At 59.1% G+C, this 26,171-nt stretch overlaps 1 protein-coding gene across 3 annotated transcripts; it reads right to left on the reverse strand.

The window, feature by feature from the left end:
- Positions 1 to 218: 218 nt before the first annotated feature.
- Positions 219 to 25,459, reverse strand: NKD2 (NKD inhibitor of WNT signaling pathway 2). 3 transcript variants are annotated; one of them, XM_036410500.2, is made up of 10 exons: positions 25,187 to 25,459; positions 25,042 to 25,077; positions 24,594 to 24,691; positions 5,050 to 5,110; positions 4,467 to 4,573; positions 3,947 to 4,042; positions 3,196 to 3,265; positions 2,720 to 2,804; positions 2,051 to 2,178; positions 219 to 1,852 (listed from the first exon to the last, which is right to left on the reverse strand). In XM_036410500.2, the coding sequence occupies exons 1-10, from the start codon at positions 25,209 to 25,211 to the stop codon at positions 1,239 to 1,241; spliced, it is 1,320 nt and encodes a 439-aa protein (XP_036266393.1). In that variant the 5' UTR covers positions 25,212 to 25,459; the 3' UTR covers positions 219 to 1,238. The 3 variants fall into 3 exon arrangements, with proteins under 3 accessions (XP_036266393.1, XP_036266391.1, XP_036266392.1); XM_036410498.2 differs by having other exon boundaries at positions 3,118 to 3,265; XM_036410499.2 differs by lacking the exon at positions 25,042 to 25,077 and having other exon boundaries at positions 3,118 to 3,265.
- Between the last annotated feature and the right edge of the window lie 712 nt (positions 25,460 to 26,171).

Raw genomic sequence — 26,171 nt, forward strand, 5'->3', positions numbered from 1 at the left:
GGGACTTAGGTTTTGGGTTTTTTTTGTTTTGTTTGTTTGTTTTTTAGAGCAGTAAAGTAGGGGGAAACATTACCCATACATCTGGAGTTGTGCATTAATTTCCCTTCTGCAAATGTCTGAACAGAGACAGACACGCTCTCCATGCAGCATCAGCCCCCAAAGGCTGGTGCAGGTGGACTGACCATATCTATTAACAAAGCTCACTTTGAAACAGGGGATGACGTATTACAAAATGCACATATTTTTATTATGCCTGAGGGGGGAGGGAACACAATTACAAGTCAATCACCAATTAGCTTGATTCTTAGACACTGTTCCACGAAGAATACAAGTTCACCTGCACAGACTCTCAAAGTCACTTGCTCGTCTCAGACGGAAGACGGGGCAGCAGGGTCCTGCCACAGGGGGACGCTGCCAGCCAAGGTTCCACGGCCCTCGGACACCATCACCGCCCCTATCCCTCACCCTCCCAGCGGGAGCACCCCGTTTCCTCCCAGGTGGGCATCGTGGAGGCTTGATGAGCTCTACAAGTTTACCTGAGCCCGGACAACAAGCGTCCCGCCTCCAACCTGCGAAGGTGTTTCAGGTGGGACCCACCACCTGCCCCCACCCTGCTGTCTGCTGAGAGATGCTGGTGCCAGCCCCATCTGGACCCCCTCTCTGCTCTCAGAGCCTCCCCTCCAGAATTTCCTGACCATCGTGAGGAGCGCTTCCACCCGCCTTGTGGCCGCCAGTCTTCTGTGTGATCTGCACTCCGTGCGGGGACCCAGCGCACGGAGGAACAGCGGCTCCCCCAAACCGCCTCCCTTGGCCTTCAGAACGAATAATTACACCAACCACGTTCACTCCCGGCTACGGGGCAGCACAGCCCCACCACCCTGCAGGCCTCGGTCCAAGGCCCCCAGCGCATGAGGCACCAGGAGACCAACACCGAGCCAGCTGAGCAGAGTCCCTCCTGCGCCACGAGGGCTCCTTCTGGGATCGTAAATGAAAGATACAATGTGCTTTTCTACGCGTACATGTGGTTTTATGGGTTACACAGAATCACTTCATAACGGGAGCATCAGTGGCATCGAACGTACCCATCCCAACACGACACCCGTCAGGAGCGCGGAGGGAAGGCGCGCGGAGGGAGCGCCCAGGGCCTGCTCCACGCGTGTCCACAGGTGCCACCTCCGCTGCCCACGGGAGGCCTGCAGCCGGGCTCCTGGCCGGGGGCGCCGGGGCGGGCGTGCACGCTAGGACGGGTGGTGGTGGTGGTAATGGTGGTGGTGGTGGTGTTCGTGGTGGTGGTGGTGCTCGTGGCGCTGAACCACGGGCACCGGGTAGCCCTCCCCCAGCAGCACGGGCGGCAGGTCCCGCACCACCTCGTGCTCCATCACCATGGGCTGGCCCAGCGCCGCGGCCTTGAGGGGCGAGTGGCCCTCCCTGCCCTTCTGCCGGTACCGCTTGTGGCTGTAGGGCTGCGGCGGCGGGGGCTGCGGCGGGGGCTGCGGGAGGTGGTGACCGTCCTGGGGGGCCTGGGGCAAGGCAGCTGGTGGGTGGTAGCTGAAAGCCCTCCCGGGCTTGCCCCCGCCTGGCATGCCCCCAAGGGGCACGCCCCCACCGGGCACCCCAGGCGGCCTGCCCGAGCCCTTGGGGGACTTGAGGAACTGCTTCTCCTGCCCCTTCAGCCGGGGCTGCAGGTCCAGGGCCCGGGCAGCGGGGTCGCCGGCCAGCAGGACGTGGTCAGCCAGCACCTGGGACCGGCGGTTGTGACCTGTGTGTGCATCAGACTCCTGGGAGCGGGACCTGCTCGGGGGGTGTGCGGCCTTGCCCTGGTGCTCCTGCTTGGCCTGTGCTGGCGGGGACCCTGCACACAGGGGACACAGACCATTAGACCCTATGCAGGGCCTGGCACCTCACCTTGGACCAGGTACCCCCCCACACACACACACATACACGCCTGGATGAAATACTGCAGCACAGTGTGGCAGGAGCCCTCGAACCCCCAGGCCAGGGCGCAGGCTGCTAAAGGAGGCCTCTCACCCAGGTCCCACCCAGGACCTACCAGGCCCGAACTTAGACGTGTAGTTCTCGATCCCGGCCAGGTCCAGGTAGTGGTTTCTCCGCTCGGTGTTCTCGTCCACGCAGTACAGCCCCCTCACAGGGCAGGGGTGGGGGTCAGCATTGGGCCTCCTGCGTGGGGCACAGGGCAGAAGGGGCCTGACCTTCACACATTCATCTTCCTCGGAGATGAAGGGGGCGCTGAAGGGGATGGTCCCGGGCAGTGGACTCTGACCAGCACCCGCCGCCCAGAGAGAGGCATCGGAAAGGATGGGTGTCCGGGAGAGCAACTGGCCCGGGATCCTGCCACGACCCCAGGATCACTGCTGCAGATTGCCTTGGGGAACCTGCGGGAACTCCCGTCTGCTGGTCCCCGAGGCAGAGATGGGGCCTCTGCTCTGAGACCTCTATGTCAGCGTGGCCGGACTGAGGGTCCCTCGGCTGACCTACCCTTCAAGCCTCACCCAGCCCTCGGACAGACACTGGGTTTGCTCAGCTCCAGCCCGAGCCCCGGGCCACAAAACGGCACCCTCACCCCAACGGGGTCCTGCACCCAGTGCTCCTCTACACCCAGGTGCTCATCCCTGAGGCCTGCAGGAAGCAGGGGTGTGGGCGGGCTGCTCCCCGTGAGGAGGGCACACCTGGAGGGCAGAGCCAGACCCCAGCCCCTCACCTGATGTGAGCAGACAGCCTCCTGTCAGCCACCCTGGGGTCCTCCAAGACCTCGCCCTCCGTCCTGCAGCGACTGGGTTCCCGGTCTGAAAGAGTGAATTCACTCATACATTTGTTCCCTCCTTTCTTCCTTCCTTCCTTCCTCTATTTACTAAGCAAACATTTCTGAGCCCCTGCGAGGTGCTAAGGCCCTGCTTTCCATGTTCAGGAAACCAGAGCGTTTGTCCCACTGGGGAGAGGAGGGGAAATGGGGTGCTGAACAGTAGACACAACTAACATGACTCCCATGGGCTGGTGTGTGGGGGGTAAGGGCTGGGTGGAGGAGGGTCTGCAGGGAGGGGTGGGCTGCCAGCTAAAGCAGGGTCTTCAGGGCATCGGAGCAGGGGCCCAGCCCCTCACCCTGGCTGGCGGGGAGACCCTCCCTCCTTTTGCCGGAGGGCTCGGGGCTGACGGTCAGCTTCACACGGAGGGTCTTACTGCTGCCGGAGGAGTGGTTGACGGAGGCGTCGACGACCTCGTAGATGGTGTGCATCAGGCTGGACATGTCCTGAGGATGGCACTGGCGTCACGGACAGGCAGACGGGGCCGGGGAACCGCCACCCGCTACCGCCTCCAGGCTGCCTGCCTGAGTCACTGCACCCATACAGCCCCATCTCAGGACGACTCACCGAGCAGCCTTTCTCACCCCGACTTTAGCCCCGTATGGCCGCACCAAACCTCCAGGGTAAGAAGCCTTGCTATTGTTGAAATTGCATCTCTCGGACCTTTTAAATTTCACACTGAATTTCTATGTTCGAAGGACTTAGCCTTCAGATAACTACCTACGTTTTGCTCTTTAACCCAAAGACACTTATTTCTGTTGTCCCATGTGCCTGCTTCCTTCCCAGGGGCACTCTGCCCATCCTGGACACACAGGCCAGCCGAGGTGAGTGCGGAGGGCATTCCGGGACCCTCGCCACCTTGCCCGGGAGCTGCCAGCCCACTGTGCCTCAGGGGGGTTCAGACACAGGCTCTGCTGGAAACAGCGCTGACAGCCTGGGCCACGCGGCTCCTGAGGCTCCAGCGGCTGCCTGGGGCACACTGCCCCCACAGCCGGGGAAGGTCCCGCCTCTCCTCCCACCCTAGAGGGCTCTGCCTGTCTCCTCATCACCCAGACCAGGGCCCTGGCATCCGTCTGCTGCCGGCTCCCCGCCCGGGGGACCGTCTTCCGAAGACACAGGTGCATCACCTCCCTGGTGGCCTTCCCGCTGTTGTCGAAGCCATAGAGCGTGAAGGTCCACTCCTGGCGGTTGTCCTCCTCCACCGAGACGTCGCACTGGAGCGCCTGCAGGGCACAAGGGGTCAGAGGCGGGTGGGGTCGTCACTCTGCCCTGGGACCTTAGCCTCCCTCCACCTCTCAGGAAAGCAGGCGTCCTTCCATTGCGCCCAGGAACTTCTGCCTTGGAAGGCCAATGGCGGACCTCCGGCCATCCTGGGGTGCTGGCGCCACACCGGGAAGTCCCCCCCCCCCCCAGATTATTTGATGCCACATCAGCCAGTTTGAGCTGGATTTGTGGCCACACCTTCCTTGCCCACCCCCACCCCCTTTCCCAGAGCTGGCAGATGCTGGAAGCACAGGCAAGCTTCGCTGTAGCTCCTCCACCGGTGGAACCTCAGGCAGACTGCCCAGGCAAGGCCCTGTTTTAGGGCCCATGAGCGCCGAGTCCAGCGCGGACCCTTTTGCACCCGGAGGCAGAGCCAAGACCTACGTCGATGTTCAGGCGCTTCTTGCCCAGGCCTCGCAGACCTCTCTCAGCATCATCTGCACTGAAGAGCTGACCCTCTCGACCCTCGGCCTTCTCCGGGGGCAGTGCCACTGGAGGTAGAAGAAGGAGTGAGGGAGAGCCGTCCCCACCCCACCCATCCCACCCAGGGAGGTGACTCAGCACGGGGTTGCCAAAGGGTGCGGCTGGGAGCCTGTGCTCCTTCCCAGACGGGCCTGAGCTGAGAGCCCATCCTTCCAGAACAAGGAGGCATCAGGGGATCTGTGCAGAGGGCAGCGCAGCCCTCCCCTGGGGTAGCCATGGTCAGGTGTGCCCTCAGCCCTGGCCTGGCATAGCCATGGTCAGGTGTGTCCTGGCTCTGCCCACCCAGCCAGCAGTGGCTTCAGAGATCCAGGTGGGGCGGAGGCTGCTCTGTGTTGGTCTGGGTTTGGTGGGGACATTAAGGAGCAGGGAGTGGGCGAGCCTATGCCATCTGGGCCTCAGCTTGTCCAGGTGTCCTGAGGGCAGGTCTCAGGCATATGCCCAGGGTACAGGGTAGAGTCTGTGGGGTTTGGGGAGCAGAACTTACCCTCTAGAGGACACTGGTCCTCCCGGAAAGGTCCCTCCTTGGGGTCCCCACTGTGAAGCTCCTGCAGGGAGAACAGGGAGTGTGTGACCATGTGGCCCGGGGCAGGTCACAGACACCAGCCTCCTGGGGTGTCACTGCAGAGGAACCAAGCTGGGTACGCCCATGAAGCCTCAGATTTTTAAGCAAAACACACGCACATCCCACGGTGTCATTGGTTCCATTAGAAACTCTCCAGGCTCAGCCAGAGTGGCTCAGTGGATGAGTGTCCACCTAAGAGCCAGATCACGGTTCGACCCCCGGTCAGGGCACATGCCCAAGTTTCGGGCTCAATCCCCATTGGGGGAATGCAGGAGTCAGCCAATCAATGATTCTCTTTCATCATTAATGTTTCTATTTCTCTCTCCCTCTCCCTTCCTCTATGAAATCAATAAAAATACTTTTTTTAAAAAAGAAAATATTATCTTTAAAAGGGAGGAAGGGAGGAAGAGAGGAAGAGAGGAAGGGATGAAGGGAGGAAGGAAGGAAGGAAGGAAGGAAGGAAGGAAGGAAGGAAGGAAGGAAGGAAGGAAGGGCAAAGCCCCCAGACCGGCATCCAGAAGTGTTGGAACCCAGAAGAGCTGGTGCAACTCCAGTGGGCACGCAGCCAGGTATCGCGAGGGCCGTGGGAGCGACCCCGGTAGCACTCCCAAAGCCACGATAACGACACAACAGCAGCCAGCCTGTGACCAGTGCCCTGCAGTGCCTTTGGAAAACACATTTATCCACATATATCCCAACGCTAGAATCTACAGAGTTGATCCATGAGCTAAAGCAGCAACTACCTCTGAGATAGAGAGGCTCAAATAAGGGGATAAAAAAACATCTGGGAGGAAAGTAACAATTCTTGTCCTTCTGACTGGCGGTTTCAAATTCATCCTGGTTTTTAATCTGTGCTGCTCTGGCTCAACAGAAGGGCCAACGCTTTAATTGCAAAGGGTAAACCTACCACAGGGATGCTGGCCAGATGTGCAGCCCCTCCCCGCTGGGGTGACCTTGTTGGCAGCTGACTCCCAGATAATTGGGACCCTCAGTGAGGCAGGGGCACAGGCAGATACCCCGTCTCCTAAAGTCCAGCAAGTGCCCACCTCCCACATCACCCTGCCCAGGACGGGGCCAGCCCTACGGTTCCTGGGATGCCCCCACCTGCCTTCCCGGATCTGAGCACGCCCCCTTCTAAAGCATCAATTTCTGCTCTCACTCCCTTTGCCACACCCAAAGGAGTCCCAGCCTCATGCCCATAAAAGTCCCTAACTCCCCTCTCGTCCCAACCTGACGCCCTTCTGCCTGGCTGGGTTTCCATAGAGGCCCTCAGCACCATCCTCACTGCTCCCTGGCTGACAGAGCCCTGTTTCTGCACCCCCCACCCCCCACCCCAGAACCCCATCCCTGGGCTCCCTTATCAAGCCAGCAAGGCCTCTGCGGCACCGCCCACCCAGCACTGCTGACCTGCTGATCTCCTCAGGCATCCTCTCCTCCCTCCCCCCACCCCCCGCCATCCTCTCCCTCCCCCAGCGGCCCTGGCACCCTGTCCATTCGTTCTCCAGCATCTGCTGGCCACTGGGGACAGGATCTCAGCCCCACGCACCCCAATGCTTTAGGAACCCCAGGTCCTTCTTCTGTATGTCCATGTTGGGTGGCTGTGACCTTGGATCATTACCCCTTTCACCGTGCAGGGCTCTCAGGAGGCTGGGGGGACGGGGGAGGATGGGATCCTTCCTGTCTCTTCCAGCGCCTGTGGCCCCAGGTGTTCCTGGGCTGGTGGACGCATCTCTCCGACTTCTCCGCAGTCACATGCCTCTCTGTGTGTCTTTTGTGTGGAACCTCCCACTGCCTCCCTCTTACAAAGATACAGGTACCGCACCAGGAGGAAGGTCACATTGGCAGAGACCCTCTTCCACATCCGGTCCCAGCTGCAGGTCCCCAGGAGGACAAGGTCTCTGGGGCCAGTGTTCAGCCCCGAAGCTGGGCCTGGTCTCCGCCCTGTTGCTATTGGCTGAAAATCCTGAATCCGCCGCCTAATCACTTGGGCCTCCGTTTCCTTTCCACGAAGCAAGGAAGGGATTGCGAGGAGGGAGTGGGGCTCTCCAGGTGCCCACGTGTGCCAGGCGCGTCCACAGCCCCCTACTGTGGGACCTGCACCCCACAGGGAGAGGTGTGCTAGGAGGACAAAGGAGGTAACGCCACAGCTCTGACACCGGAGCTTCTGACCTAAACAGGCCGGTACCAACGCTGGGGGCCGGGAACACACAGTCCCTGAGCTGAGCGAGCAGTGGGATGCACACACCACCGAAGGAAACACGTTTGCTTCTCCAAGTTAGATTCCTTGCAGACTCCAGAGGCCTCTCTGGCTTGCATTCCTGAGAACGTGGTGTTCCCCAGGGGCGAATGTTTGCTCTGTCCAGAAAGCCAGCTGTGTGCGGAGTCCCGGGGGCAGGTCCCCCTTCTGTGAAAGGGTCCGGGATATCGGTGATGAGAATCCAGCATGACTGGCAGGAGAGTGGGGCTGGCACCTGGGCCACCCCCACCCCTCTCCTTCATACACACACAGGAGTTGCTCTGGAGCTGTTCTTTTCCATTAAAACAGACTCTGGTGACCCCCTCGGTGCAGCTCACAGCCCCGGATGGCCCACAACCAAAAGCCCCCGCACATCTGGACGTCTGGAAGCACTGCCCTCCTGAACCTGAGGTCAGGGCTACTCCTCAGGGTTCTGGCGCGTTCCAAAGTCTAGGCGAGTCTCCTCTCCAGGTGCAGTGGGGATGCAGGAGGGGGCTTTGTGCAGACCAGAGTCCAAGCAGGTGAGAAAGAGGTGGTGGTGGTGGTGGTGGTGTGTGTGAGGGTTGGGGGTGGGGGACAGAGAGAAAATGGAGGCAGAGAGGGGCTCCTCTAGGGGTGACGGGAGGAGGCACACTGAGCAGGCCTGTTGGCAGCATTTTCCCAGAATTCACTGTTCTTAGGAGGACAGTCACTGGATGCCCGCTCGCTGATGGTGACGCGGTGGGTCCCTCAGGACGGGATGGCCTTCCGTACTGGGTGAACGTTTGGGATTGCGGGGCCTACACTCCAGGTCACAGGGTTGTCTGGAAGGTGGAGGGGAGCAGCTGCTTCCACGGCTGTTTACGTAAAAGCACCCCCTCGCCAGGGCCAGGCGTGCAGGCGGGTTCCGGCCGCCGGCAGGCCGAGGGCAGAGCGGGAGCCCAGCCACCCCGAGGGGCTTGGGAGGGGGCTGCGCTCAGAGCTCGCCTTTTGTGAGGAAGGCTCAGCGAGGGGGCAGCGCGGCTTTCTGCCGGTTGCCAGTGGATGGAATTTGACTTCAAGGTGATCCGCCAGCGTCTGTCTGGAAACACCACGGCGGCTTTGAAGTGGAAGTCTCGGTTTCAACGGCTAACCAGTTTCAGATGTGACAATGTAGTTTTATGGGCTTAATAATTCCGACACATGTGCGGCTGGGGCCCGCGCGGGGTCCCGCTCGGGGGGCTGGTGTGGCTGCTATTCTGAACTCCTGATTTTAAAGCGAAAGATTAGGGATGATGAAACCGAGCGTTCGCGGGCAGGGGGCCCTGCAAACAGGCTTCCCAATGAGCTGCAGATGGTTCTTGTTTCTTTCTTTTCAAACTTGAAACAGAGCTTCGGGATCCGGCAGGGGCGTTCCTGGGTTTTGCCCGTCGGTACTTCTGGGTTAGGACGATTTAATCAGCCTTTGTAATAACCAAATTTGGAATTTGCATGTAGAAACCCAGTCATTTGGGATCAAAGGGCCTCCTAAAATAAACATATGCGACTCCTCACATGAGAGTGGTAACTTGCACCCTGTATGAGGTCGCTCTCTGGCTTCTTCTCATCCCTGTCCCAGCCTCTCACAACTCTGCTCATCTTAAGAAGACACAAAATGGCCCCAGCTGGTTTGGATCAGTGGCTAGAGCATCAGCCTGTGGACTGAAGGGTCCCAGGTTTGATTCCGGTCAAGGGCACATGCTCAGATTGCGGGCTCGATCCCAGTAGGGGGCGTGCAGGAGGCAGCCGATCAATGATACTCTCTCATCATTGATGTTTCTATTTCTCTCACTCCCTTCCTCTCTGAAATCAATTTAAAATTTGAATCAAGATAAAGAAGACACAAAATGTATTTCACACCCTGCTTACCCTGGCCTGTGGAGACTTACCTGTTGGTACTCATCTACCCAAAAGCAGCCTGACCCTGGAGGGGCTCCCCAGCCCCCCCACCCCACCCCACATGGATGCTTGTGGTAAGGATGACGATGACACACTGGGGACAGGAGTGTCCACCAACGACATATCCGCCAGGAATCCAACCCATGCCAGCCCGCAGTGTGTCGGTGTGAAGGGGGACAGGAGGGAGACCCAGGCCACCTGCTGCAGGAGTGATGTCCCACAATCACATGCAGGGGCAACATCGTCATCGGCAGAGGGTCAGCGAGGAGCCGTGTTCAACAACGTGGTGGCCAGGATTCTCTTTCTCCCACTCTTGGAGATGACGCATGCTCCCTACATTAACCCACATGATTCAGAGGAGAAGCAGTCCTGGCCCCAAGCCCCAGGCTTGTCACTAGAAGCAGACCTGACCCCACGTCCTCCCAGAGTCTCCATGGCATCCTGGCGGCTGAGGGTGAGCAGGCTTCCTCAGGCAGGGGATGACACGTTCAGCACAGACACTAAATGTGTGAGCATACACACACGTGTGTATATCTAGTCTATGAATACATATAAAAACAGACGCGTGTAATACACACCATATAGATACAGCATGAACGCATGACACACACGCAGTCTTTTCACCCTCAATAACTGAGATGTGACCATGACATATGCCCCCATGTCCGGGGATTCCCATCCTCAGCACCTGGGATGCTGCTTTCCGTTCAACGCTAAATGCTAAAGTCACTTTGCAGCCCCTCAGCCAACCTCATTTTCTCCCCTGGCTGTGCTGCTACTGTTTTTGTCTTCAGAGCTAACGATGCAGTTTCACAAAAAAAGGAAAACCCAGGGTGATCGATCTTACAAATGGAGCTGCTGTCCCCCCCCCCCCCCCCCCCCCAGCACACTGGCTGCAGGTCACAACACACACACAATAAAAGTAAGACCCATGGCTCCAAAGCCTGACCCGCTCCGCACCCTCAGCCACCCCCATTCAGGCGAGGGCCGTGCCCCCGGGTTTCAAATGCAGAATCAGTCTTCCCCCAACCAAGAATCCCATGGATTTTTCCATGGGAAAGCCCGCTGGACGGTTCGTTTTCTTTCATTAGTATTAAAGCCTCATGCTTCCTATTTCGAAGGAAGCTTATTTTCCAAGCTGGGAGGGAACAGTGTACGTTTAAAGTCTGTAAGTCAGAAGGCGCCGTGCGTTCCCGACCCGTGCACGTCCGTGCCCCCAGCAGAGAGGGACAGACTGGACATGTGGGAGGGCTGCTCTCGGGACCCACCCCCGGGCTGAGCTGCTCCGGAGAAAAGCAACGAGCGTGTTTTCTCCTGCAGAAAGCACCTCTGTCACGTCATGTGGAAACACACCCTGCACACGCAGGCGACGTAATAACCCCAGCCCGGCTCTGTTGTTGTTGGCCGAGGCTCCCGAGATCAAAGGAAGGAGGCCCAGGCCGGAGGCAGGCGCACCCCTCCCTCAGCTCTGGTATCTGGCAGCGGTGGCCACGGGATCTTAAAGGAGCAGAGACAAAACCTAAGCTGCTTTTACAGCCGCCAGCACAAATCCAGCCTCAGAGGAATTTAGCGGAGACCCCACAAGTGAAAGATGGAGTGTTTGGAGGAAACCTGCACACACGTGTGCAAAGCGACAATCTTGTCCTGAAGCCAGGCCCAGGGTGCTGCGCCGTTTGGGAAATTGGGGGGAGAGGAGGGAGGGCCACAAGTGCAGGACACCCTCCCCTCTCTCCCCCGTGCAGCGCTTCTGTGGTCGTTCCCAAACCACAGAGCAGGAAAGACCCCTGGGGCAGGGTTCCTGGGATGAAGACCTTCTGGCACCGTGATGTGGGAAGCTGGCCGGCCAGCCAAGGACCCATTGTCTAGCCACTCGGGCAGCCAGCCTTTGACCCAATGCTTGCCTGTCAAGGCTCTGAGCCCCCCAGACAAGCCATGACTGATGTGGCCAGTGTCCACTGCCCCTGCCTGCTGACCCTCCGTCCTTGCATCAGAGGATGAGCACATACATTCCTTCTCCATCAGGGCCTTGTTCTGTCCATGACAAGCCCCAAAAGAAGGGGAATCAAGGAGAGGGCTCCCTGGATACCAGGCCCAGGACCTGCCAGGCAGCTCCCTCAGCGCAGCCAGAAGGCCGGTGCCACCCTGTGCTCCCCGGCCACTCCCACAGGACACTGGGTGGCACCGGACAGCCCCAGTGGAGGGCCCGAGCCTGAGCCGGGCTGGTGCAGGTCCTCCTGATCACAGGCAGGAAGCGTAGGACCGTTACCACGCTCTAGCCGGGGTCTTTGTGTTGGCGGCTGCCAGCCTGCCGCCTTTCCCTTAGGGACACGGGGGCCAGAGTCTCCACCTCCACACACGGACCACAGATGTGGCTGACTCATCACCGCTGCTTTCCTGTAGAAAGCAGGGCTGGTCTCTGCTCAAAATACACCTCAGGCCTGGGGAGGAACCTCATGGAATAGCCACAGCACCACATTCTCCAAGGGCTAAAGGCAGTTTTGTTTGAAAGGAAAACCTAAACCACTTTAAACAAATCAGTGGCGGTCCCCCTTCTTGGCTCCAGCCCTTTTATCACAGCTGGGAAGGCGGGGCCTGGGAAGCGGGAGAACGCGGACTCGGCGGGTGAGGGGCCCAAGGGCCGCCTGGCCCTCCTGCTAGCAGGCAACACTGTCACAGACAAAGTGTCCGCTTCCCAGAGCTGCCGACGAGCCTGGGAGGCAACCAGGCGGGCGGTTAGTGTAGCCGCTTCTGGGAGGCGGCGATGGGGTGTAGGCCGTGGTTATCGTCACCCCCTTTCTCCTCCCTGTCCCACCGACACCCTGCACCCCCAAACCTGGAGATGTAGGGATGGCCATTCCCACTTCCGTCAGAGCTTTCGTCAATGCCACGTCACTGCCGAAGCCTCCACCCCCACTAGCTTCCCCTGCGCCCTTGCTTTAGCTCTCCAGGCACCGGGGCCCATGTTCTGACACTTGCCCGTCTGGATCCCCCACATCCTGTGAGCCGCACAGTGCCTGCCACGGGCACGGAAGCCTGCTGGTCCGAGCACAGGCGTGGGGGTCTGCCTGGGTTGGGGTTCTGGCTGCACCACTCCATGCAGTGTACCTTGGGCAACTGGCCTCACCCCACTGTGCCTTGGTTTCCCCTCTGGGAAAGGGGAAATGACTGTTGTAAGGGGTAACTAATAACTGTGCCAAGGGCTGTGACGGCATCACACTCCTGAGTGAAGGTCTGTGGGTGTCACCCAAGGCATGCCAGGAACGCCTGGTAGGCCCAGAGCTTCCGGGGATGCGGTGGGGATGGGAGTGGGGGGAAGATGCCGAGAGACCTGGACGCTAACCATGGCGCGTTGGATCATCCAGATTCCCGGACAAGAAGGAAGGATGAGCCAAAGGCCATCAGGATTGGTGCACCACCTGCAGGGAGGTCCTTCTTGAGCCGAGGACCAGGTAGGTTTTTTTTCCCTTCAGAAGACAAACCTGGGCCTCGTTCCTAAGCTTATACGAGAGGCTGTGTCTCAGAGGGTTGTCCACTGGAGACCTGAGACACACAGGGCCACAGGCAGGACGCAGCTCGGGAGGGTCCTGCCACAGCCGACAAACTGCCCAGGACCACGGCCACAGCCTCGTGGTAGCCAGCACTGGTGGCAGAGGGGCTCCCACTGTAATGAGCTGCAGCCCTGGCCCACGAGGGCTCTGCAGCACTCCAACGCCAGCCCACCCAGGCACTGCCAGGAGTGTGTTAAAATAATCCCGCTTGAATTCTTCTATTAAAACATGCCAGGTTTTGCCCTAGCCAGTTTGGTCCAGTGGATAGAGCGCCGGCCTGTGGACTGAAGCGTCCTAGGTTCAATTCCAGCCAAGGGCGCATGCTCAGGTTTCGGGCTTGAGTCCCAGTGGAGGAGGTGTACAGGAGGCAGCCAAACAATGATTCTTTCTCATCGTTGATGTTTCTAACTCTCTGAAATAAATAAAAATATATTTTAAAAAATATGCCAGGTTTTGTTATTGTTGTTGTTTTGGGTTTTGTTTTTGTATTTTGTTTGCTTCTCTGATTTCGGAGCTCAAAACTTATTACCATTTCCTTGGGAGACACTGCAGAACAAAAGGAAGTCCTTCCCCTCGGGCTGGCCCTCATTGTGAGCAAAATTCCAGCTGGCGCAAGGAACAGGACCGAACAGACCCAATTTGTTTCGTTCTGGCACGAAAAGGCTGCCAGCGGTGCCTGCCACGTATCCATCAACATGAAAGTGGGTGAGGCGCTCACAGGCTGCAGTGGGTGTAGTTCAGGGTGAGGCCGATGGTGTCCCTGCAAGGCCTGGAGACCTTTACACTCTGGCTTCTCAATGGAGGGCACCCCAGCAAGGAGCTCAGCCCAGCGAGGCAGTCAGCCAGAGAGATGCTCAGCTCAGAGAGACTCTCAGCCCAGAGAGATGCTCAGCCCAGAGAGATGCTCAGCCTAGAGAGGCTCTCAGCCCAGAGAGATGCTCAGCCCAGAGAGATGCTCAGCCCAGAGAGGCTCTCAGCCCAGAGAGATGCTCAGCCCAGAGAGGCTCTCAGCCCAGGGAGATGCTCAGCCCAGAGAGACTCTCAGCCCAGAGAGATGCTCAGCTCAGCTCCGAGAGGCGTTCACCCCAGAAAAGCTGGCAGCTCCCTGAGAGGCAGTCCAGACCAAAGCCAACACTGCATTTTGCTGTTTTGTTTCCAGGACTGCATGGTGTGCTCCGCCCAAATGGATGACGGTTACGCTGTTGAGACATCCAGTTTGTGGGTGGGGTCGCGCTCACCTGGGTAGAAAATTAAACAGTGGCTATCCCTCCTATTTAAGGAGAGAGACTCCAAGCTCCAGGCATTGCGGCACTTTTGCCTGGCATCTAGTTGGAGGAAGTGGACAGAACTGAGCCTTTGAAGGCCCCTCAGTGTCTCTAGAGAGCAGCTGATCACCAGGTCTGCAGGTACCAGCCTAGCACTATGAAGAGAAATGAGAGGGGAGGTGGTGGAAGGTGCCAGGTGGGGATCCCAAAAGGCCTCTGGAGAGGGACATGTAAGCAGACACCAGAACACAAGAGGCAGCAAGCAGAGCTGCAGGGGGCAGGCCTCTAGACAGAGGGGCAGCATGTGCAAAGGCCCTGGGGCAGGACCAGCAAGGAGGCCCCAGCAGAGTAGGCCCTCTCTGAGGAGGCTCAGGGCCAAGACACAGGGTGAGCTCAGGGTGCCAACCTCCTGGGCTTTCACTCTGAGGAGGTGCTGGTATTGGCCAGTATTATGTTCCAAACACCCACTTGGCTCACAGAGGTGGAGGGGAGAAGCCGAGGTCTGGTTAGAGGAGAGGGTGATGGAAAGGGGACACAGCGGGAGGGGGAGGAGGTGGAAACGGCTAATTATGAGAGACCAAGTTGGCGGGTTTCCTGAGGAATGGGACCTGGGTGTGACAGACAGAGGATGAGGGACCACTCTGCTGCGATGGAGGGGCTGGCCAGTTGTGTCGTGTTCTGCCTTATTCTCACGGGATGCAGGCAGCTTCCTCTTACCTCACCTGCACTATGAGGAGGGAAATTGCGAGGCGGAAAGTCTCCTTGACATTTGGGGACCCTGCTGTGCATGGCATGGAGAGCGGCTACAGAGTTTGGACCAGTTCAAGCCTGGGACTAATGAGAGGGCACAATCCTCCCATGACAAAGCCACGTGTAAGTCCCAGTGCAATTATAGCCAAAGGCTGTGGTTATAAGCTTGACCTTATGATCCGAACCTGTGGTCCCATAAGTGATACAGGCTGCCGGAGGTGCAGCAAGTAAACAAAGCTTGCTCAGGTGCAAGTAATTGAGTAGATTCAAACTGCTCCCCTCCCTCCCTTCCCCAGAATGTTGCAACCACGCCCTTACTTTGCCTCGTGGAATCTGGCCGTAAAATAAAGACTCGGCTGTCAGGCCGTGGTACTGTCACTAGCTCTCCATCAGAGAGGACAGCGTCCCACCCAGACCCAGCTTTCTTCTCTTGTCTGTCTTTTCTCAATCCTTCACCACCCCCTCTCAAGCTCCCTAACCTGGCTGTGCTGGCGGGGCACACAAGGAGTGACCCGTAGCCCCTGTCAAGTGTTTCTTCTCAAGCTAGATAAGTCAGTGTGCTTAAACTGGCCCCAGGCTAATTAAATGTTGTTCCAGATGCAGAGACAATCACATCCTCACTCCTTCTTCGAATGGGGCCAGATGTGGGGCTGAGCTGGGCTGCACAGCTGGGCCCGCCCTGCCGGCCACCCTCCCTTCCAGGCTGGACTACCAAAGAGTCAGAGAGCTGACCCAGACGGGGACCGAAGGGGGAGCTGCAGAGCATGGTCCAGTTCCGCGTGGCTGAAAACGAGCAGGTCATTACACCGCATTCGTGGTGTCGTACCTAGTTTTTCTGAGCACAGAGCTCAAATCTGGATACATCCTTAAATCAACACATGCTAACAATGGAACAGTGTTAAACTGTCGCTCAATGTGGATGCTGAAAGGGTGACCTCAAAATAAGGACTTCAGGCGGCAACATTAACGTGACGGCCACTCCCCTCTGGGCAGAAGAGCTTTGCTGAGAGCATTTGTTACCAAGTCCCTTTTGTGCCAAACAGAACAGAAAGCTGCGGGCACTCTGACCCTACGGTTTCGTGGCTCATGTCCTGGGCTGAACAGTATCCCCAGGACCCACGTCCACCCAGAACCACAGAACGTGACTGTATTTGAAAGCATCTGCAACGTGATGCGTTAAGATGAGCTTATGCTGGATTTAGGGTCAGCCCTGATCCAATGACTACAAGTGTCCTTGCAAGAGGAGAGGACAGACGCAGGCAAGAGGCCCCATGAAAACGAAGGCAGGGACTGGAGCCATTCGGCCAGAAGCCCAGGGGCACCCGGAGCCCCCAGATGTTGGAAGAGACAGGAAGGGACCCTCCTCCAGAGCCTTCAGAGAGCACAGCCCTGCCAGCAGCCTGGTTTCAGACTTCTGGCCTCTAGGAAGGTGAGAGAATACATGCCTGTTGGTGTCATCCAGTTTGTGAGACTTGGTCACGGCAGCTCCAGGAAACCAACATGGGTAGCTTCGGGCTACTGTTTCCATTGTTTAAAATATGTAACCCTAAGGCCTTCCCAGCATGTGCTTATATGGATTGGTTGTCAAAGTCCTATAATTCCTGAATGATCTACCATCAGAGGTCCATGACCACATGACAAGACCACGTGGCTGGCTTCCTTCAGGAAGAACTACCCAAACAGTACAGGTGGGACTGGGGTGGAGTCAGCCCCATACTTCTCCTGAGGATCCAGGGGTCCTATGGGGCAGTGGGCCAGTCCTCTTGGGCATAGGACACATATGTGGACATCTGTAACCCCGCAGGCTGGGGATGCTTGTTCTCAGGGAGCAGCATCTGAGAGAAGTATCCCTCCAGGCCAGGAGGATGGCCACACGCCCCAGATCATCGGGGTCTGCTGAGCTTCCAGACAGAAAGAAGAGGAGAGGCAGAGAAGGAGGAGGAGCAGCAGGAGGAGGAGGAGATAAGAAGGAGGCTAAGGGAATGGAGGAGGAGGAGAGGAGGAGGAGACAGGGAGGAAGGAGGAGGGGGAAGAAGAGAGGGAGAGAAAGGAGGAGGGGACTGAGGAGATCAGAGCCCATCCTGAGAAGAGCGGGGCAGGGGTGAGGCCGGCCTCTGCCTCACCACGAGCTGTGTCCGGCAGGCAGCCCCACCCCACCAGGTGAGCAGTGGTGTGGTCTGTGTGCGAGTCCCCAGCCCAGCCCTGCCCTCACAGAGGCTCTGGGTGTCTGCTGCAGGGAAAGGAAACGAGTGCTCAACACATTTTCTTCTCCAGATGAGAACAGGGAAACACTTTCTTATAAGAGTTAAAGTGGGGATAGTTGAACCACAGAAAAATATCCACCCTTCCTTCTTCCAACCAAAACAACCCGAAGGAGTTACAGGAATTGGCTCTGGAAACAGGAAACAGAAAATGTGGCTCACAGCTCCCCTCCCCAGACCCACCTCCCCTGGAGCCCTTCCGGGGGACCTACGGGTAGCAGCAGGGGACGCTCACAGAGGGCAGCGATGCCCAGAGACTCTGCAAAGCTGGGCACGGGCAGCCACCTGATGCCGGGGGCACTGTCTGCGACAGGTTGGAGAACGAGGCCGTAGGAGCCTCCCTGCTTGGGGACCAGACACCCCTTGGTCCTGCTCTCCCAAATGACAGGTCCCAGGTCAGAGGACAGCAGAGCCAAGAAAGCCCCCTGACACGAAGGTGAGCAGCGGGGAGGGGCCGTCTCAGGAGAGATAAGAGCATCTCCAGTCTTAGGTACCTACTTGGGGGCTCAGGACATACAGAGGGTGCTGAGGATGGGGATGCAGAGTCAGGTACGGTGAAAAGACACAGTTCAGAAAATAAAAGGTGCCCAGGACCCCGGGCTGAGCGTGGGCTGCATCCCCCGGCTCCCTCGGCTGGGACCGACTGCTTCCTTCTGATCATCAGAGCAGATAGCCCAGCCACAGCAGAGGCAGTGAGGAGAGCACGGGGTGCCGTGCAGGGAGGGCAGCTGGGGGGAGAAGGGAGCTGAGGAAACCTTGTGGTCTGTGAGGGACTGAATTGTAGATCATCCCCCCATATGTAGAAGTCCCGCCCTGGATGCCTGTGGATGTGACCTTATTTGGGGTTAGGATCATTGCAGATGTTATTAGTAATATTAGGGTGGATCCTGGTCCCATATGGCCTGTGTCCTGACAAAAAGAACATGCATGAAGAGGAAGACGCACAGAGGGATGAGCACGAGGATCTGGGGAGCGGACGGTCTACAGACCCAGGAGGAACCACCTTGATCTCAGACTTCTGGCTCCTCCAGGACAGTGAGACCAGAGTCCTGTTGCTTAAGACACTCCTGTCGGTGGTGCTGGTGCGGCTGCCCCAGGAAACCCACACTCAGCCGCCAGCCTCCCCGATCCCTGTGCAGGGCTGAGCACCTTCCTTCTCACACCAGTGGGTGTCTGCTGTGACGCTGTGTCAGCGCCTCACTCCTCAGTGTGGAGTCATCAGAAAAGCACCTTGCCCGGTGGGCACCAGGGCCCAGGAGATGTGCCCCATGAGGCGGAGAGCAGACCCTCCGCACTCCTCCCAGGTCTCCTCACAAGAGAAGGGGACACAACTGCAGTGGGCGAGCCCTGGGGTCTGTCCCCGCTGGGCACCAGCCAGGCCTGCCTACAGGCTGCCCTGAGAACTTCCGGGGACAGCACAGGCCTTTCCTTCTAACCCGGACCCTTTCTGAGGCAGGTGTCCACCAGGCTCCGCTGCACACCTGCAGCACCGGCGATGCCTCACAGCAACTCAGCCAGTGGCTCTCCTCAGATCCTGCCTATTGGACAACTCCGTTCAATGAACTTCCCAGCTCAGGCCTGAACTACTGCTTCCGCAGACCACGCCCCTGCCAGCTCGGAGACTGGCACAGGCTTCCTTTTTGGGGGAGAGAAGAGGCAGGGCCACAGGACACCATGTCCCCCGTGCCTGCTCAGTACACCTGCCCATGTAGTACAGTGCTCCTCTGGGTGCAACCTCGCAGCCTCATGCCCCCAGCCCGGGAGCACCTGGTGTCAGAGCTCAAGAAAACCGTGAGTGGAGCCTGACATTGGGCTTTACTGACCACAGGTGGGCTGCTGTCCCACAGGCCGCCCTCACAGCCCACCCATGGCGAAGGATGCCAAACTGCCCCTGCCCAGCAGTGCCAGAGCCAGCTGCTTTCCCAACTCTTCACATGTCACTTCCCCTTTCCACATACGACTCCAAGCAGAAGCACACAGGACCAGCTGTGACCTACAGACATGAAGGTGAGCAGCCGCCCCAGGCCTGGAGCCCAGGTCTGGGCTCTGAGTCACCACACAGGCCACCTCTCACTAACGGTCCTATAAGGGAAGCCATTGGGGGGACAAGCCTGCCACATGTTAAAACGGCCATGTCACAGGGTCCCCAGTTATCTGTGAGCAGAATTTCTTTGACAACCTCTGTTGGGCTAGCCAGGTGGGCAGTGCCATCCAATTCCCACGCCCACACTCATTCTCGGGAGTTTAAGCCATGTCTTGGTCTGTGCTCTCGCTCCTTTTGATTTGGCCAGATAGCTACCGGGGCTGAGCTCTGATTTCGGAAGACTGCAAAGATGCACAGATTTTTAAAAGAAAGATGAGATGTAAGCTCTTCATCAACCAACACCCTCAACATCATTCCAATGCCTTAGCACAGAGAAGCGTAGAAATAAGTGACAGGCGTGACCTGGATGCAGCGTGGTGTTTTCTGGGTGGCTAATCACCTCCCTGAGGAGGCAGGGCGGCTTCAGGCTCCTTCTTCCCTTTGGGCCGCTGGAATTCCAGCTCCTGTGGCAGCCATTGGGCTGTTGGTGCCTGAGGAAGCCATCACAGAGATCTGCAGTCTGCGGGCTCCTTCACTCTGCCTGTGAACCGCGGCCCCCCCCCCCCCACACACACACACACTCAGAACTGGGTCCCTGAGCCTGGCCTTGTCTGCCTGTGGAAACCAGCGTACCAAAGCCGCTGCCCCGTGAGAACACATCTGAGCAGGTGCCATGCCTCCTGGGCAGGCCAGCAGCACATGGTGCATCTCCAATAGCTTCCAGGGAGCTTCTCTCAAGACCAGCATCCCGGGGGAAGTGCCGCTGCTGACCACTGACCTGGATGGGGGACAGGCTCTGCAGCCAGCCTGCAGCCCCGCTGTGGCCACCCCCAGGATCTGCTGGCCTAACCCCAAGGCCAGGGTCCGAGCTCAGCCTCGCTGGTGGACATGAGTCCTTGACACACAACATGAGGGTACCCGCATCTGAGCTAATGAGAGGTGGGCATACACACTGCCCATTAGCAGCTGAGCCCTTCAATGGGCACCTGGCTGGGTAGAGACAGGTGCATGGCACCCAGCCCGTCCCTACGGTCCTCAGTCTCTCCTGAGTGTCTGATGCTGTTGGCTGCCTGCCCACAGATGGCCCCAGCACCTCCTGCAACCCCACTGACAGGGGGGACAGCAAGCTGAGCGCAGTGGCTCCCTTTCCCCCTGCAGACAGCACCCGTCCACATTTCCAGGCGAGGAAAGGAGGCGAACTTGAGCTACTTCCTCCAGAAACACACTCAGAGCAGTGAGCTCCCTCAGGGTCCTTAGGTTGGTCCCATCACCCCTTTCCAGGAGGTGTTTCCCACCAAGTGGCCTGGTGGCTTCTCAGATGTGAATTAGTTGGGACCCCTTGGCTCATCCTCGGGGAAGATGGGGTCCAGGGGGACCATTTGCAATTTCAGAAGCATGAGTGGAGGGTGAGGGGCTGATGTGGCTGACCGTGGGGAGAGGCCCCTGGTGCTCACAAGGCCTGGACCTCTGGGACTTGATGTCAGCTCCCCCGCATCCCTTGAGCCTTCAGGCTTCTGTACACCTTTGTGCCGGCCTCCTCACACGGCAGGACCACGCCCGAGGGCAGGGACACGCTGCCTGTATCCAAGGTTCCCACAGGGGGTGCCAAAAGACAGTGAAGAGCTGCCAGCCCTGAGGCCCGGACACCCCGCAAAGGCTGGGACTCCGTGAGGTTAGTATCCCAGAGCATGGGTCACAGAAGGCGGAAGCTCCTTTCAGGAGGCCTGTGGCCCGATAGCCCAGGGCTCCATGGCACCCACACATCTCAGGACACGTGTTGATGGCTCTGTGTTGACTGCAGACGGGGTGGTGTCCAGATTTCGTGCGAAGCCAAGGGGATTTCCCAGGGATTTTGACAAGAAGCCAGAATTAACGTCGCAACGAATCTCAACTGACATGTGTGAATCCTGCTGCCGCCATGTCCTCTGGGAGGCGTGCTGAGTAGGTGGGCAGGTGAGCGCTGGCTCCTGGGCTGCCAGGAGAGCGGGAAGGAGCAGCCCTGCCCCAGAGACAGCCTGCTGCAGAGACAAAGGGGTTCGGATGTCCTGGGAACTCTAACCAAGTGGACGGCATCAAACCATGCCAGGGGGTGGAGTCCCCAGATTCCAAAAGCAGTGAGAGGTCACCTGTGGACAAGACCACAGGGAGGGCAGGTGGAGTTTGCTGGAAGCCAGAGGCCTGTCCAGAGGTGAGTCTCTCAGTGGCGTTTCAGGGTTTGCCTTCTAGACTCCCAGCAAGGCTGCCTCCGTCAGGAACAGGTGCTACATGTCAGTGCACACAAGACTGTTGTGTGCACATGTGTGCAACTGTGTGTAGATCCACCTAAGACAGTGCGGGCGGAGCCTTGCCCAGCGGCCTGTCCTGACACCTCAGAGGCTGAGAAGTTGCGTCCTTGCAGACCTCAGCGAGTCCCACCAGGCAGGAGGCCTCAGCCAGGCCCAAGGGGCCTCCCCACTCAGGCACTTCTGTCTCAAGTCTCAGTTAAAATGCCACCTCCAAAGTTGCCAAAACACCCCTCTCTCAGGCTTAACAAATGGAAGTCAGTGTTTTATCAACAACATTTCAATTGTTAGCAGCGATTCTTATCTTCTGAACTTTCCCCGCCAGCCTCAGGGTGCGTTGGAGAAATTAGAGCAAAGCGGACTGAGGGTGAACGGCTATGTGCAGGAAAGGGCGATTCCAGGACAGTGACCACCGGGTCTCCACAGAGCCTCACCGTGACCCCTGCTGCTCCGTGGCTGGCCCCACCCGTAGCCATGGCCCCGCTGCTCCGTGGCTGAATCCACCTTTAGAAATAGCACCCTGGCACAGCTCTGGCCCTTCAGGGGCACTCAGCAATGAACCAACACAGGTCCTGCCAGGACCAGTCTGCAGCATTTCTCAGAATCAACAGCAACACTATTCTAGACTGTAAAGCAGGGAGTGCGCGCACCTAGAAAATGCTGGTGCTTATAAGAACTTTTTTGAGATGGGCACTAAGAGATACCAGGAGCCAGCATAACCCATTAACAATTAATGGACAAAACCAACTTCGTTGCCTTTATTTCGGCGACAGTTAGATGCACTTGATTTCCATGAGGCCATTTGCCACAGTTCTTGGGGCAGCATACAGGGCGAGCTTCAGGGCAAGGAGGAGCATCTCCCCTCACTGGCCCTAGTCAGAATCACCGGGTGGCTGCTTGGCCCAGGCTGGCCTTCCTCAAGGACGTCACCTGGGAGGGCAGAGATGATGGGTGGCGCTCTGGGCTCCACACAAAGACAGGGGCTCAGGACACTGGGCTGGAAACCAGAGATCTGTAGGACTCAACAGCCAAACATCCCCCGATTGAGCAACTTCCAGGGGCAGACCCAGGAACAGGGGTGGTGAGGCAGGGGTCACACTCAGCCTGGGCCAGAGCCACCCCATGGTGCCCAGGGAAGTCTGGCAAGCAGGGGAGCAGTGAGGCGGCAGTGGTGAGGATACCTGTGCTTCTGTGGCCGGGCGAGGTGGGCCTGGTCCAGGAGATCTGAACTCCCGGCTGATGCCCGGCGGAGGGGCTCCCGGCCCCATGACGAAATAAGGCAAATGCGGCAAATGTTGTCTTAAAGCTAAAATGCATTCAATTTAAAGGGCCATCCTGTATTCTGAGATTTTGTTAAAAGGACCTTATTTTTCATGACAGGAAGGTGTCTTAGTCAATTAGGGCTGCTACAACCAAGACCACAGACGAGGTGGCTTATAAACAGCAGACATTTATTTCTCACGGTGCTGGGGGCCGCACGTCCAAGATCAAGGTGCCACAGACTCTGCGTCTGCCGACAGCCTTCTGATTCACAGACGGCACCCTGCTGCTGCTGGGTCCTCACACAGCAGACCGGACTGGCCTCTCTCTGGAGGCGCTCAGAAGAACAGGGATCCCACCATCAGGGCTCCTCCCTCATGACCTATTGGCCTCCCTATTGCTTCACCTCCTAACACCGTTACCTTGGGGGTTGGATGTCAACCTATGAATTTTGGGGAAACACAACTATTCAGACCATAGCTGAGGGCAGAATGAAAAGAGAACAACCTAAGCCAACTCGCACACCAATCTTAAAAAAAAAAAAAAAATGTCCCTGGAGTGGCGTCCATCAGCCTACAAGATGGGTCCAGCCCTAGCTCCACAATCTCACAGCAACGCCGGGGAGCCCCTCAGCTCAGGGTAAGCACTGCCTGCCGCTGCTGGAACCACCTCGTTATGTCACCACCTTCTGAACAGATGAGAGCAAGCGCCCAGAGGACTGAGTGAACCATGTCCCCAAGGACAAAGCCCCCAAGCAGTACAGCTGGTGGAACCAGGCCCAGCCTAAACCCTTCACCATGAAGCTAACGCTCACACAGCTTCCCGCCTACCCCCTTCCCCCCATCCCCCTTTACCTGCTACACACGGAGGACCAAGCTAAGAGGTACCATCCTGTTACCAACACCCCACTTCTCACGGAGGAGAAAGATGGACCCGGGCTGCTCCCGGGGCAGCACCCTCATCCCTCACTACCAAGAAGCACAAGCCCATTTTACATTACCATCCAACGTTCCGATGACCTACCCAAAAAGTACCTTACGATGTACTTCCTACCTCCACGGGCGTGGGGTTAAACCTTCGCTCCCAGAAAGCAGGAACTCTAACTCCCGTGTGGGTTTGATTTCAGGGCCAATCTGGGCCCTTCCCAGGGTGAGGTGCAGTGTTTACAAATACACTCAGAACTTTTCATTTGTCAACTGGCCAGAAGAATGCCGTTCCAAAAACAGACATGACTTCCGCCGAGCAGAGGAAAGAGAGTGGGGGCAAGGGGCAAGCCATGGGCCAGTAGGGGGCTCAGCCATTTGGTGTGGCCGGCCATCTGCACAGATCCAGGCCACACTGATGCCCACCCAACGCACACTTTCTCCTGCTTGGCAAACATGTGAACGTTTACCCAGGCCCCTCTGGTGCCACCCCTCTCTTCAGGCAGTTCTCTGCTTCTGATTGCCCCTGGCAGCACCTGCAGTCTGGGATCCCCCTCCCTCCCTTCCCCCAAGTCCATCTGGAGTCTGGCTTTCCCATGAGCCTCCCTGCAGGCCCAGTGGTCGCCCACCCTGCAGATGGGAAGCCTCTAACTCTGGCCACCTTTGCTGTGCAAGCGATGGATCCTGAAGCAAACCATGCCCTCTCCCCGCCAAACCTCCAGCCTGGGATGTTAGAGGCTCATCCTCAGGAGCTCCACTGGCCTGGCCTGGGGAGGCTGGGAGGGACAGACAGATTCTCTGGCCCAGCGGGCAACACTCCCGCCATAGGGACATCTCAGCCTGCGCCTTCTACATCTGGGTCCCAGCGAGGGGGCACAACTCTAGCACTGGCGTCCCTGGGGCCCGCGGGCCGACCCTCCCCACCGCCACCGCCACCGCCACCCCCACCCCGTCACACCTACCTGCTTGTCCCGCGCGCGGTGCTCCCCGCCGCCGCGCCGCTCCGCCTCCACGGTGCCTTTGCGGCCACTCGAGTGCGCAGACACCACGAAGCTGTCCCCTGCGGCCCGGCCGGAGGAAGCGCGGGAACCGGGCACCGAGGAGGGAAGGAGATGCGCCGTGAGCCCCGCGGGCGGGCGCTGCGCCTTAACGATGCCCCGCCGGCCGGCGGGCCCACCCCGTTCCCTGTTTCCGCGCGGCCTGGGGCGCAGGGCTCCAGATGGGGAGCCGGAGCCCGGGGTGGGCTGGGATAGGGTGGGGGCCTTCGCGCTCCCGGAGTTCCCGCGGCAAGATCCTCCCCCCCCCCCCCCCCAACCCCCATCCATCCATCCGAGGGCACCGGGGCAGAACGCACGTCGAGCTCCGGGCTCCGGGTCCCGGCCGGGTCGCCGCCCCACCCGGCCCGCTCACCTTCGGGGCTCTCTCTCCGCTTGCAGGCTGCGGCGGCTGCGGCGCGCCAGGGGGAGGGCGCGGGAGAGGGAAGGGCGAGTGAGTGGCCGGCGCCCGCCCGCCAGCAGCCCGCCCGCCGCCCTCCCGCCCCGGGCCCCAGCCTCACCGTGCTTGGACTGAAATTTCCCCATGCCGCCCCAGCCCCGGCCGCCGCCCGCCCGCCCGCGCTCCGGGCGCGCGCTCAGGTGCGGGTCTGGGGTCCGGCGCTAGGGCTGAGCGGGCGGAGGGGTCGCATGGGCCCGGCGCCAGGCCTCCGCGCCAAGTCGTGGGGGGAGTGGGGTGCCGGAGTCCCGTGCAGCCGGGACGATGGGGCGGGCGGGCGGGCGCGGCGACAGCAGCGACAGAAGCTGCCCGGTTCCCTCTGAGCGCGCGCGCCCGCGCTCGGGCTTTAACGGCGGCCCCTGCAGCGCCCCCCGCGGCCGCCGCCCGCAGCGCACCGCCCCCCGGATCCCGACCCCCACCCACCTCCAGGCCCGGCGGCGCAGCCTGGTCTGGGCCGGGCCTTCCTGGGGCGTGTGCCCATTCGGGTACGTGCGGGCAAGGCGCTCATCCGACAGCAGCGAGGACTCCAGACAAGCCGCCTAGGAGAGTGGTCAGGGGCTGCAGGGACACTTCGGTTCCGTGCTGACTTTTGGGGGAAAGCTCTTGATCAAGCCATGGGGTCCCCAATCCTATAGAAGCCAAAAGACCCTCCTTTCGCAGGAGAGAGAGGACACTGGAGCACTGCCCCAGGACTTGGGAAACACAACCTGCATCTTTGTGGCTGGTTGTGTGGCGGGTGAGGGGAGAAAACTTGGGGGGAGGGGATTCAGAGGGCAGGAGGCCCATAGGGGAGAATCCTTGGAGAGGGGGCCCAGGTGAGGAGAGGTGTCTCTCCACAGGACCAACTCTCAGCCTTGGCCTGGCTGGTATGGACCAGCTGACCTTCCCAAAGGTCCAGCGCCAGCCTCTTTCTGCCCCACAGTAATCCAGGACAGGAAAGGACCAGCACTGGGCTGTGGGTGGGATGCATTCTGACCCCCCACCCCACCCCACCACAACTTTGGCCTTGGCTGGGGCATAGCCTTCGCTGGATGCCTGGGCAATGGGGG

This window comes from Pipistrellus kuhlii, unplaced genomic scaffold (genome assembly GCF_014108245.1).
Source record: "Pipistrellus kuhlii isolate mPipKuh1 unplaced genomic scaffold, mPipKuh1.p scaffold_m20_p_4, whole genome shotgun sequence".
In the NCBI taxonomy this organism is placed as follows: domain Eukaryota; kingdom Metazoa; phylum Chordata; class Mammalia; order Chiroptera; family Vespertilionidae; genus Pipistrellus; species Pipistrellus kuhlii.

Coding starts and splice junctions, on each gene's coding strand:
- NKD2 (XM_036410498.2), bottom strand. CDS start 25,211: ATGGGGAAATTTCAGTCCAAGCACG. Junction 25,078..25,186: donor GAAATTTCAGTCCAAGCACG/GTGAGGCTGGGG, acceptor GGCGCGCCGCAG/CCGCCGCAGCCTGCAAGCGG. Junction 2,179..2,719: donor AGGCTGTCTGCTCACATCAG/GTGAGGGGCTGG, acceptor TGCCCCACGCAG/GAGGCCCAATGCTGACCCCC.